This window comes from Lactuca saligna, chromosome 3 (assembly GCF_052625555.1).
Source record: "Lactuca saligna cultivar CGN05327 chromosome 3, ASM5262555v1, whole genome shotgun sequence".
Taxonomy (NCBI): domain Eukaryota; kingdom Viridiplantae; phylum Streptophyta; class Magnoliopsida; order Asterales; family Asteraceae; genus Lactuca; species Lactuca saligna.
The window spans coordinates 114,663,165-114,677,445 of NC_136419.1; the positions used below are offsets into that span (position 1 = coordinate 114,663,165).

The 14,281-nt window shown below is 34.5% G+C and overlaps 1 protein-coding gene and 1 long non-coding RNA gene across 2 annotated transcripts; both read left to right on the plus strand.

Moving 5' to 3' along the window:
• The first annotated feature begins 57 nt into the window (after positions 1-57).
• On the plus strand, positions 58-4,114 carry LOC145033904 (elongation factor 2-like). The gene is made up of 3 exons (XM_078982387.1): positions 58-720; positions 1,276-1,434; positions 1,529-4,114. Exons 1-3 carry the CDS (start codon positions 684-686, stop codon positions 3,985-3,987), a joined length of 2,655 nt encoding a protein of 884 aa, XP_078838513.1. The 5' UTR covers positions 58-683; the 3' UTR covers positions 3,988-4,114.
• Positions 4,115-8,937: 4,823 nt separating this feature from the next.
• LOC145033905 (uncharacterized) lies at positions 8,938-9,714 on the plus strand. Its single transcript, XR_013677771.1, has 2 exons — positions 8,938-9,000; positions 9,127-9,714. It is a non-coding gene; the product is annotated as an uncharacterized LOC145033905 (long non-coding RNA).
• Positions 9,715-14,281: the final 4,567 nt, after the last annotated feature.

The window sequence follows — 14,281 nt, forward strand, 5'->3', positions numbered from 1 at the left end:
CAGAACGACCAGAAGATAGATTGAGAGGGAGAGAGGGATATCGATTAAGAAGTCATATTGAAAGACAGAGATCAACAATAGAGAGTTGCGGGAGAGATCCGATTGAAATATGGGTTGTTGTTCATCCGTATTCCATATCCAAGCGATACAAATGGGTAAAATTGGCGATCTCAGGGCTTCGATTCCGAACTCTTAAGTCGATTTCCAAAATTGTGTGGTGTAATCTTGATGAAACGATGTGAATGACTCATTTTCTATAAGATTCAACCCCTGAAATGCAGATACACTTACATGGGATCACAATGGCGTTAAATTCAAGCTTTTTTGCTGTTTTGAAGCATTTGAATGAAGCAAATCGAATTATTGCTGTTACGATTGATAGAAATTAATCATTGAGTTGTTTTATGGACCAAGATTTTAAGGAAATTATGAATTAGAAGGGAGAGTCTTCGTTTTATTTCATAGAAGCACGAAAGAAACCCATAAAAGCTGTGACATTTTTCCTGAAATCACTTTCTTTTATTCTGTGTTTTGACTGTTTTCAACCATTGGGTTTTTTAAGGATGGAGGTGGTTGAAGAAGGCGAAAGGTAAGGGACTATGGTGAAGGTGGTGGTGGAAGGTTGACGGTGGTGGTGACTGGAGGTAGATTATATTGGAGGTGGTGGTGGAAGAAGATCAATTATGCATTTCTGGCAGTCATTGATGACAAGGCTAAGGGGTAATCGATTACACCTTCATTTTTATGAAAATGATCATTTTAACCCAAAAAAATCTAGTTTATGCCACTAAACTACAAAAAAGACATAAGTGACATTTTAAACCAAAACATGATATATGATAGTTCATAGGGCCTCATTGACATTTTCCTTTTAGAAAACAAACTCGATGTAGTTGAAACCTGCTATAAGTGACATTATGGTTCTTTAGGAAGGTTATATGAGGAATTAACTTAATAGATTTATACTAAATGCTCAAAACAATACATAATATGCATACAACCATACAACATGTGTAGCAAATAGCAATAGCAATAGCTCCTAATCCTTAGTTAATACATGGGATTGTTTTTAACTTCCACGATTATGTTTTTTCGAAAGAGAGCTTCCAAGATTATGTTTGTATATTTCACAATGAAACTTGGGATTATTTGTAACTTCAAGATAAAGAAAAGTATAATTCTCAAGTCCACTAATTACCTCGTGTAACCTATTTATATGTGTATTAGCAAAATTGCTTTGGATAACTAATTCAACCTTTGCTATTTTTCTTGCAGGATTTATGTTACAAGCATTCCAAAAAAGTGCACCCCCTTATAAAATGGCTTGCAACCCATCGCAACAACCGATAAAGTTTAATGTTGATGATCTTCATAGGGCTATGGACTTGAAGGATAACATCCGTAACATGTCTGTTGTTGGACAACTTGGACATGGTAGTATAACATCTCAAGTCATTTTTTGTTACACCTATTTCATTTTTGTTAACTTTATTAATTATCATTCATCTTTTAATGTTAACATCAACAGGAAAATCCACTTTGATTGATTCTCTTGCGACTGCTGCGGGCATCATCCCATGTGATGACGATATCCACATGACCTACACCCGTGAGGACGAGGCACAACGTGGTATGACCATAAAGTCATCCGGGATTTCCCTCTACTATAAAATGACCGATGTAGCCCTTGAAGCCTTCAAAGGAGAACGTAATGGAAATGAGTACCTCATCAATCTCATTGACTCACCCGGGCACGTTGACTTTTCATCCGAACTCACCGCTGCCCTCCGTATCACCGACGGCGCTCTTGTCGTTGTCGACTGTATCGATGGCGTTTGCATCCAAACAAGAAACGCGCTTCGCCTCGCACTCGGTGAGAGAATCCCACCTGTATTGGCCCTCAACAAAATGGATCGTTGTTTCCTTGAACTCCAAGTTGGTGGTGAAGAAGCCTATCAAACTTTCCTAAATGTCATTGAAGAGTTTAATGAGTACATGAAGCCCTTTGAGGACAAGGTTTTAGGTGATGTCAAGGTGTGCCCAACGAAAGGTAATGTCGTGTTTTCATCTGGGCTCTACGGATGGGGATTTACATTGTCAAATATCGCGAAAATATACACGTCTATATCCGGTGTCGATGAGTCGACGTGGATGAGAAAACTTTGGGGTGAGAACTATTATGACTCGAAAACCAAAGCGTGGACCACAAAGAGTACAGGATCTGCAACTTGCACACGTGGGTTTGTTAAGTTCTGTTATGAACCCATTAAGAAGGTAATTGAGGCAATTATGAATGACCAGAAGGATCAATTACGTGGTATGTTGACTCAAATCGGTGTCACGATGAATAATGAAGAGGATGAGTTGATGGGTGAGGCATTGATGAAATGCATCATGCAGAAATGGCTTCCGATTGCAACTCCTTTACTTGAAATGATGATATTTCATTTGCCTTCACCCCAGACTGCTCAAAGATACCGGGTTGAAAATCTATATAAAGGCCCTTTGGATGATCCGTATGCTACTGCTATAAGAAATTGTGATCCCGATGGCCCTCTCATGCTCTATGTATCGAAAATGATTCCTACATCCGATGACAAGAGTCGGTTTTTTGCTTTAGGTCGGGTTTTCGCAGGTCGGATTTCAGCTGGTTTGAATGTCAGGATCATGGGTTCTAGGCCTTCTGGCTATGTCGACGGTGAAGACAAGGATATGTATGTTGAAAGTGTTGAAAGAACCGCTATTTGTATGGGGAAAAAACAAGAAACCATTAAAGATGTTCCATGTGGAAATACAGTCGCGTTGTTTGGTTTGGATGAATTCATCACCACCGGAAGTGCAACACTAACACATGAGAAAGAAACCGAGGCGTACCCGATTTGCGGCATGAAGTTCTCGGTGTCCCCGGTTGTCCGTGTTATAGTACAGTGTAAGGTTGAATCCGAACTCCCAAAACTTCTTAAGGGTTTAAGGAGTCTGGCCAAATCCGACCCTTTGGTTGGGTACACGCATGAAGAATCTGGCGATTATACTATTGGTGTTGTGGGGGAAATGAATTTGGCAATATGTTCGAAGGATTTGGCGGAAGATTATATGGATGGGGGGGAAATCCTTGTGTCCAAGCCCTATGTGTTGTTATATGAAACTGTTGTTGAGAAATCCTCACATCTGGTTATGACTAAGTCTCGAAATGGAAATAACCAATTGTTCATGAAAGCAAGATCACTTGATGATAGTTTAGGTTACGCGATAGAAATTGGGGAAGTTGGTCCGTTTGACGACCCAGACGTTCGTGGAAGGATTCTCTCTGAAGAATACGGTTTGGAAAAATATCTCGGAAAGAATATCTGGTGTTTCGGTCCTGAAACAAATGGGCAAAACATGGTTGTCGATATGTGTAAGGAAGATAAGTCCTTGAAAGAAATTGAAGATTATATTGTTGCTGGTTTTCAGGAGGCATCTAAAAAAGGTGCTTTAGCTAATGAGCCAATGAAGTGTATATCTTTTGAGGTGCGTGATGCGGTACTTCATGATGATGCGTCCCACCTTGATGGAAGCGAGATGGTCGAGGCTGCCAAGCGTGCGATATACGCGTCTCAACTGACTGCGCAACCGCGGTTTATGCAACCGTATTACGTGGTTGAGTTTCAAGCATCATCTGAAGAAGAGGTTGACAAGAGCTGCAAATTGGTGAGAAAAAGGGGTGGATTTGTGCATGAAAAGAAAAAAGTTAATAGGCCGGGGAAAATGGTGTATGACATATGGGCATATGTTCCTGTGCTAAAGTCCTTTGGATTTTCAGCTGATTTGGAGGAGGCTACTTCGGTGAAGCTTATCCCACAATGTGTGTTCGAATTTTGGTCTGTGATGCGTTCGGACCCGTTGGAGGTTGGTTCATATGCGCATGCGCTTATGACCCAAATTCGCAAGAGGAAAGGACTAAACGAGCAGATGACACCGTTGTCTGACTTTGAGGACAAGTTGTAAGCAGGCGTGAACCCTTGCAGTAGCATATCGGGTTTAAATTTTTTTAAAAATCATCGTTTATTTATTTGTTTGTTTTAGCATCCTACTTTCATTTTTCTATTTATTACTAGATTATTAAAGCATTATACTTTGAACGATTTACCTAGTTATAGCCGTGAAAATTACTTTATGTTTGAATGACATTTGCTATAATTGGTTAGATTTAAGTTTGTATACACTCAAAAAATTGGTTGCTACCTTTGTTGTTTTCTCTAATTACTTGATTGCTATTATATATGTGGATGGGTCCTGTTAAAAATTGGTGTTACTTTACTCCCATTTCTCCTTTGGTCGAGTGTTCTTTCACTTATGTTTCATTTATCTGAATTTTTCTTTCTTTATTTTGTACTTTGATTAGTATTACAGAGTAAGAAAGATGAAAATATGAATTGATTTCGTTAGACTGAAAGTTTACACCATCTAACATCTTTGTAAAACTCGTGTACGTAACAGAGAAGACAACAAACTGTAATAAAAAAAATTCTAACTACCTGATTTTTTATAATCCAATCATGTCTCGTGTGACAAAAGAAGCCTTAAAAACTATATTTTGTAGATATTAATGTTAAAACAACATTTTATATCCTTGAATTTTAGAAGATTTTTTCATTTTGTTCAAAACAGATAACATGTTTATTAGTTTGGGTTGTTCAAATAACAACTTATATGTATCAAGAGTTTGATGATCATTCAACTTTATCCATGAATTACTATGACATTTTTGGTCCAGTTAGAAAAATAGAATACCCTGTAATCAGAAAAGAAACAAAAAATACACATTGCTATTTTCATTTTTGGTCCCTCTTAAGTGTTACAACTCCATAGTTACTTAAACAAGGTCTATATCAGTTAATTCTTTTAGATAAGGATACAAAACAAATTTTCATTGTAGTTGTTGGTTATAATTTTCAAAGTAGAATGTCATTGTAAGAAAATAAGTGAAAGTACAATGTCACGATTGGATGCATTTTGCAACTTTGTGTCCTTATTTTGTTATTTCATAATGATTTTGGTCTATGAATGAAAATAGGATCCTGTAATCAGAAAATATATATTAAAGTACATTGTTGTCATTATAAGAACATACTTTCATTTAGTGGTTGATTATAACACTGTACTTTCATGTGTATGTCTTTTGCTGAAAAATGACTAAATACTTGCAAATCTATGTTGTATTTAGCATGAAAACGGTGCTGGAACACGTAATAAGGACCAAAAATGCGAATCTTTTTTCTATACCGGCAAATTTACAGTTGCAACCCTTGGAATATTTGTAGGTATTCTCTTTTTAAATAGTCCTTATAAAAAAAATTACAACATATTTTTTTTCGTGTTTCAGTTCTCTAGCAAAATTGGCAAGTTCTATGTTCTCGGGTAAAAAATGATCAAAACGGTTGTCAAAACTTGTGGAAAGAAAAAAGTCCATAAGAGAACTAAAATTCGAAAAAAATGTCCAAATCGGCAATTGCTACTTTTTGTTTTCTGAAAAAAAAAATGACACATTTCTGTTATCTACAAAAAAGACCAACTTGCCACTTTTTGTTTTTGGAAAAATGACCAAATTGCTACTTTTCTATTTGCTTTTTGACAAAAGCACCAAACAAACACTTTATTTCAAGATTTTTTTAAGTAGGTTACTATTTTTGACAGATTTTGAAGTTGGAAATCTGTTAAATAGCATCCTACTTTGAGATTGTGCAGTTTCACATGTATTTACCATTTTCCAGTTTTACATGCTTTTGTCATTATCAATTTTTACCGTTTTCTGCTTCTGTTTTCATTTTCATCATGATAAGGATAAAGAGGGTATTCACGTCTTTTCCGCATATTAGAGATAGAGAGCAAGTTGCCTCACCTTTTGAGTGAGAAATACTGTAAATCTTTTTCTCTTGACATAAGTCCCGATCTTAGTCCAATAACGTTTATACAACTATCATTGCATTATGTACACACCACCAAAGAAATATTATTGCAAGATATGTATTTTTTACTTACGTATTTTTGTTCATTTTTTAGATTTAGTTGCATACAAATAAGTGCTTGCAAGGTTATGGTTAATTGTTTATTATTATTATTATTATTATTATTATTATTATTATTATCTATGTTATTTTAACTTGTCACCCGTATAATACATGAGTTTTAAATGTATAAAGATCTAAATGTTTTAGATCTGGTCAAAAACTTTTTGTATGATCTTGTCTTTTTGTAAATTATCATATCATCTATTAGAAGTTTAAACGAATTTTTTATTATGCAAAAGTTCATATGTTTAAAAATATGGAATGTCATTAGAAAAGTTTTTTTCACATAATAGATAAAGATGAATATTAATATGGTTGGTGTATTCATTTCTAGGTCATTAAGCCTTAAAACTATTATAGTACCATTCAAACAAACTGCATCCTCATCTTCGTTTCGATTTAGTCGAACATTTTTGGTCAAGTAATGATCATGTGTGAATATCTTATTATTTTAAATATTACAATACATTAGTGCTTAATATATTAATTATGTTTTGTATATTTTACTTTACTTCTCGATAATTAAAGAAAACTATATATAGTTATAAACTATTATTTATTTTATGACAAAATTGTAAAAATGGTCCATGTGGTATGCATTTTTTTGGGGGTTTTAGTCCAAACCACAACTTTTTTGGATAGGTGGTCATTTTGAACTAGTTTCGTTGCGTTTTTAGTCCCTCAGTAAATTGAAATGACTATAATACCCTTCTGATATTTTTTTTTTTATGTTTCTTCTATTTAATTTAAATGAAAAAGAAAATAAATAATTATATTGGACCCACATACCCCCTCCTTCTCTCTCTCTCTCTCTCTCTCTCTCTCTCTCTCTCTCTCTCTCCATACCATCACCCCTACCATCAAAGTCCACAACTTCTTGAAAGACCTCGCCTCCCACCACCTCCGATCACCAAGACCCTATGTCAAACCTCCATATTACGACAGCAACAACCACCGATTTCCCTTACATCGATGACCACCTTTGTTGCCTTCTTCCTCTTTGATGACCATTGTCACTTCAATTTGAGAGATCGATTTTTGCAACCTCCTTTCCACCGACTACCACCACCATCTTTGATGCCCTTCTCATTCTTCTCCCCATCTGATAGATATCCAAAATTGACATTGTATTGGATATGTAACTAATTATTTCTAGTCTAGATCCACATTTATTGATGGTATAACATTGATTTTGTTTGTGTTTTCATGTGGAATTAGGGCAGAAGGTTAAATTAAGTTCTTGATTGTGGGTCTTATTCTCGTTCAGTCCAATTAGAACATAAATCTGATTGATTTATCTATATATGATTAATTTGTTTGATTAAGTTCTTGTTTGTGTTCTCATCCCCGTCGACGACAAAAACAACACCTCCCGATAGTTCCATGGATCTCGCTCGTTCCTACTTCATATGATCCATAAATGGGGGGGGGGGGGGATTTCCCCGAATTCGACCTATATTCTGATGAGAGCTTGAATTATCACTATCCCTGGAGATGAATCTCGATAAAATGTGTTCCGTTTCGGGGCTTGAAGCCCGAGGGTTGAAGAATGGGTCAGCATCTTCGTCTTCATACATGGGAGTTTTGGTGTGGCTGGTAAATACCGAGGAGGGGAAAGGAGTTGATATGTATCGAGGTCTCTTTGGTCCTCTCATCTTGTCGCTAGCAACAATAAACCGGGAGAAACAAAACAACTAAAATTTCAACATTCAGGGGTGCTTGGTAGCAAATTGTGAATGAGAAAAGGAGGTGGAGGAGGTGGTAACCGTCTGTGGTGGTGAGGGAGGCTGCTTGGATTTATAACCGGAGAATAGGAACAAAGGTGAGTTTGGGTTTGAAATTTGATGCATTGTGTTTGAGTTTTGTGGATTCCGATATGGTATTCTTCATTCACCAAGGAAGAAGATGCAATGACAACCCTCCATCATCGATGAGCACACAGAATCATGAATTTGCAACATGTTTTGATCGATTCTTCTTTTTAACATCATTAACAGATTAATCCTCGATGCAAACGCATTTTTATTGATGAATAATTGATTTGTTCCATATGAACCGCCATACCCACCACCGATTTGCATGTAATTCTTTATCATTGTTATCTAGTTCTCGGTGCCCCTGGTCAAATGTTGGAGATCAAAGTTTTAGATTAGGCAGAAGAAGAAGAAATGGTGGAGAGGAGCGAAACTTGTTACCAGTGGAGGCTCCATCAAAGGTGGATGCTTGGTCTCGACGGAGATGGTAATTCCGATCTAGTAGGGGGTGAACTTACAGAAAAATTGGAAGAGAGAGAGAGAGTCATTTTTTGTATTTATTTATTAATTATAAAATAGTTAAAAAAAGAAAGAAAAATGAAGAAAATATATATTAAGGGTATTTTAGTCTTTTCAATTTGAGGATGGACCTTTTCCACTACAAACTAGCTCAAAAGGACTACCAATCCAAAAAAGTCGTGGTTTGGACTAAAACCCCAAAAAAATGCATACCACAGGGACCATTTTTGCAGTTTTGTCTTATTTTATTTTAGTTATAGTAGATTATTTAATATTAAACTATTTGAAAATTATGATTGATATTGTGAGACTATAAAAAAAATTAGATAAAATTGCAAAAATGATCCCTATGGTATGCATTTTTTTGGAGTTTTAGTCCAAACTCCAACTTTTTTGGCTTCATGGTCCTTTTAAGCTAGTTTCATTGCATTTTTAATCCCTCTAAATAGTGAAATGACTGTAATACCCATGGATTATTTATTTTTCATTTTTCTTTCATTTCTTTTTAAATCTAATATTAATATATTTATTTTAATAGTTAATAAATTAAAAAAGGGCCCACCTTTTCTCTCTCTCTCTCATAATCTCTCTCTCTCTCTCTCTCTCCCTGTATAATTTGGTTTATCTTTTACTTTCTAAATAAAAATGGAATTGAAGAACACGGTCGAAATCGTTGGGTCAGTCTCTTTTTCCTCTACTTTGTGATGCATTTGTTTCTAGGGTTTTCTAGAATTTAGGTTAATTTGAATTTTGAAATGGGTTCTATTTTGGGATTGTTTGATGTATGAATGAAAATGTTTCAGGTTTCGTGAAACTGAGTAAAAAAGATGAAACCCGTAATTAAATTGTTCATAGAAATTGATTGGGTTTTGCTTAATTCGAAGTTGATCTTCTTCTCCATCCTCACCAGAGTATACTCTGATTCCGATTTAGGGTCCTCAGTTTAATGGACCTGCTTGGTAAGGATCTGTTTTCTTCAACATCTAGCCAATTATGATTTAGGGTTTCAGAACCCAATGTTGCTTTCTTCAACAATATCAGTTTTTCTTGGTGGATTCTTTGTCTTGAGTTGCACGTCCATGGTACTGAATTGAGAGTCTCCATGGTATTAGATCGAGAGTTGCAGGTTTGATTCAACAGTATGTCGATTGATTTCTCATTTATTTCATCATCATCAATTGAATTTGTTACTTGATTTCAACGCCTAGTTTGTATCATAATTTTAGTTTCTGCAAAGCTTTGTGTAGGATCTACGATTTTTGAGGTTTTCGAGCTCATATTCAGTTCACAAGTAATTCAGTGTATGTATGTATGTATGTATTTGAGTTGTGTATGTATGTATGTATGTGTGTTCTGTGTATATATATGTGATGTGTTCTAATTTTTCAGTAGAGTTTAGAGAGATAAAAAAAGAAATAGGAAGAAGATGATTAAAAAGTGTGGAGAGAGAGAGGTGGGCCCAAATTAATTATTTATTTTCCTTTTTATTAAAATTAAACAGAAAACATAAAAAAAAAAAAAATTTATGAGAAGGGCATTATAGTCATTTTAGTTTTACGAGGTACCAAATTTACATACAAATATGGCCAAAAGGACCATGAATCCAAAAAAATCGGGGTTTGGACCAAAACCCCAAAAAAATGCATACCACAGGGATCATTTTTTGCAGTTTTGTCAAAAAATTATAAAAAGAAGCGTTTTGTGTGGTGATTTGATGATGATCTGACATCAAAACAACACCGAAAAGCTTTATGAAAAAGTTTGCATATTATGGGTGATGTAATTATAACTTTGGTTCATTAATAAATACTATTTGTACCGAGGGAACAAAATATGAAAAATTTAAAACGGTATGTGGGCGTTTTGTGTGAGCTGTTCGAGATGAGTCTCATACTCTCATATACAGTTCTTGAAAGTGGGGACTAGAGCTATCTCAATAAAGTCTGTGATTGGTTTGAAGAGTCTTAAGATTTTACAGATGATAAAACTAGTAGATATGTTCCTCCTCATCTAAATATATTTTATACACTTTTTTTTTTTTTTTTTTTTTTTTTGTCTAAATGGCTATAGGATTTAATATGACCTTTTACTATCGTTCCAAAAAAGAAACTAGTGTGGGGTGAAAATTTTGGAAACCACCACCTAATTTGGAACTAAACACAAATCAATTTCTTTCATATTTGATTATTTTCATGGTCATAAAATAAATACATATTTTTATAGATTATAATTTACTATTTATTATTGAGTGTAGAAAAAGAATAAAAAAATGTATTGTTTAACATACAAATAACATAATTATAAAAATATTAGAATTTGTTAAACTTTAGGTAAATGGAAAACTTACTTTAAAGCGTAACGAAGTTTCCAAAATGTTCAAAAAATGTCGCACTTTTTGTTAACTGCATTGTTTTCAGATTATGTAAAACACTGTCAGATCATACACCTTCATATCAGTTCATAACAGTTGTTAAATCTCTTTCATTCCCTCACTAGGTCGTTTTTGTGGTAAAATGAGAAGTAAGTGGGTAATAACCTTAGTTAAGCATTCTTGCTTCCCGATCACATCATATGCCTCAAACTTAAAACATATATTCGTTATATAGATACATATATTATAAATCAAGGTTAGTCGTTCCCACAAAGGAGAAATTAGTGTAACGTTATGTCATAAGAATTCCTAAATATGGATGTAAAGAGTAGGAATTGCGTTTAATTCTCCTATACCAGGAATTGCCTTGAGGCTTTGGGAGTGTGTGGGAGAAGAGAAGTGGAAAGGTGTCAATAAATGGGATGATTTGCACCTTTATTTATAGGCTGGAAATGGCTCAACACGGTGTAGTACTGAGCAAAACACGTCGTGTTGGGGTGCCAAGTGTCACCATTTGGCAGAAAGGCGTGGGGAAGAAGCATTATCTCAGATCGCGCCACGTGTCACTCGCAGATTACTCTAAAAACTAATTATCTAAAATCTGTAACTTTCACATACGAGCTCCGTTTTTGACATTCTTTATATTCACGCGTAGGTATCGACGACATCCACAACTTTCGTGTAGACTCAGTCGGCTAACGTCTACTACGACTTTCATTTATATTCATGCAGAGTTTTTGACATTCTTTATATTCACTATCTTAGAAAATCATAATTTCCTCATACAAAGTCAGATTTGAACTTTCTTTATATGTATGCTCTTGGTTTAACGTCCACTACGACTTTCATTTAGGTCAATAAGACTAAAAAGTAATTTATCAAAAATTCACATTTTATGTTACGCGGTGTCGTGTCGGTTTAGCCGTAATACTTCGACGGGTCATAACTTCTTCGTTATAACTCGGATTTCAGCGTTCTTTATATGTACGGAATCCTTGTGACATATAATATACTTTGACTAAGATTATTTATTCTAAGTAATCTTTTATCAAAAATTCATTTTTAACGCTTATTATCTTTAAATTGACTTGCCCGAATCCACGGGGGTTACAAATTACATATATGGGACTTGTCCCACACAGGAAGAAGACAAAACCTTGTCCCACATAGGAAGAATAGAAAACTTTGTCCCGCTTTATAAGATTTTTTCCTAGTCATTTAATCAAATAGACTATCTATTGCAGTAAGCATCTTGGGTTTGGGTTGTGGTGTTGGACTAGTCATATTGAGCTAGAAAAAGGGTTGGATTTATTATATGTATTAATGGTTAAAGATAGGGCGCTGGAGATCTTGGGATCTTCTTGAGTACATAATGTATTTTTGTTATTATAAATCTGACACTAATTATTTAATTAATTTTTATTTATTATATTATGTTAGTTAGTGAATTAAACGTGTGATAGTTTTTAGCAGTTATTTCCGGTTAGTGGTTTACAACCATCATTAGAAGCCTATGAATACATCAAGATTGTCAGAATTTGGAGGCTAATGAAACACACACATACTTCACTAAAAATCATTTTTTATGCAAAATGGGAGCATGGTGGTTTTCGACATATTCAAGATATGTTCTTGAATTGATTGTTGTATCCTCTAAATAGACTCATGCCAAGGCAATTTCTATCTTAAGATATTGCAATTTGAAGGCCTCACTCTACTTATTTTCGTGGTTGTAAATATGTTGTATATATCAACATTCAAGTATGTATTCCAAATTGTGAATCTTTAATATATATAAATCCGATTTGATTAATTTATGCTTTTAAAATTTGTATTTGATAACTTTTGTCATAACATTCTAAGACAAAAATAAAAAAGTGAAGAATGGAACACCATTCCATCATCAAATAACATCTGGAAAAACTCAGTAATACTCACTCCTTAATTCTTATAGTAGTGTACATACATATATATATATATATATATATATATATATATATATATATATATATATATATATCAACCGTAGTCACTCATTAATGCATCTTTTTAGAAATATTTTACCTCACTATGTATCTCAATTACACCTCTTTACTCAAATTGTAATAAAGTATTATAATTTTCAATTACTCTATTTAATGACTTGTATAGCAGTAGACAACTATAATTCTCAATTATTGCAAATACCCAACTCATACAATATTAATAAATAACAATCCATATATTATACTCTACCATGAACTTGCAAAATAATTATCACATATCTAGATATCATTAAACTAGAGAAAGGTAAGGTTACTCACTTGGTTAGTTAGTGAAGACTAACTATTATTCTGGTATCTATATACGCGCTGCTTTCCAATTCATCACTTATCCAAACCTATTTGGACAATATATGAAGCTCATTAAAACTTGTTTAATATCATCCACAAGAATCAATTACTTGATCACTAACCAGACTCGGTAACCATTTGTCACCAAATTAGTCAAGTTTTCAAATACAATCACTTAGCTTAACCCCTAAGTTGTTAATCCAATCGAAAAATATCATTAAATTAGGATATTTGACCCATAATGACCAGATTAATATTTAACAAATTTTCGGGTTCGTGATAGCACCATATCACGAAATCCCATAACATATACCCAGGGTCGTTAGACCCTCTATGAAATATCAAAAGAACATTATTAGGTAATAACGGGGTAAAAGATACCTCAACTAATCCCACAACTTAACCCTCATATCACCGTAAGCTAGTACGACTATACGTTAATAATTCTCTGGAAACACCTCCCGAGCCTCTTCCCCGATCGTACGTGCCAAAACTCATAAAATGACACAAACTCAAACTATATATACTACTCAAAAAATGCACCGCAACACGCTCTAAGTCGTGCCACAAAACGTATGTTGTCCGAGATCTCGACATGTGTCTTCTCCTTTCGCCACGTGTCCTTCAATGATTGATACATGTCTCATGACTCGGCTTACCTACATATCGCTTAAGTCGATCCTCCGCATCATGTTAACTTGAGATTTAACCGTTTGACTTTGACTTTAGTTGACTTTTCTCAAAACAATAACGTACATACTTTTATATAAACTTCAAAGGGTTATAACTTTCTCATACAGACTCTTATTTTGACGATCTTTATATCCACATAATCATCTCATATAAACTATCACATTCTTTCACAAATTCCTGGCTAAAATTTACTCATTTTGTGATACATTGCAACAATTATAAGAACATATGTATTGTATCACCAAAGTAACATCGTTTCACTACTTGAGTTCACCCTTATCATATTTATATCAAATACATATTGTAACACACAATATGAAATTTTTGGGTCATTACCTGTCTCGTAATAATATCTACCATGAAAACAGGTGTCACAGTCTATGTGGCTAGCAGTGTTGGGGCTCACTACCATGGCAACGTACGTGGAGAGGATAATAAAGAGATGAGATGTGGGCAGGCGGAGGGAGGAGTGCGGTAGGAGGAGGTGGCAGGGCTTACAAATGTAAGATTTAGTAGAGAAGTAGTGGAATCCTAGATGCTTCAGTTTTTGTTATTCACAAT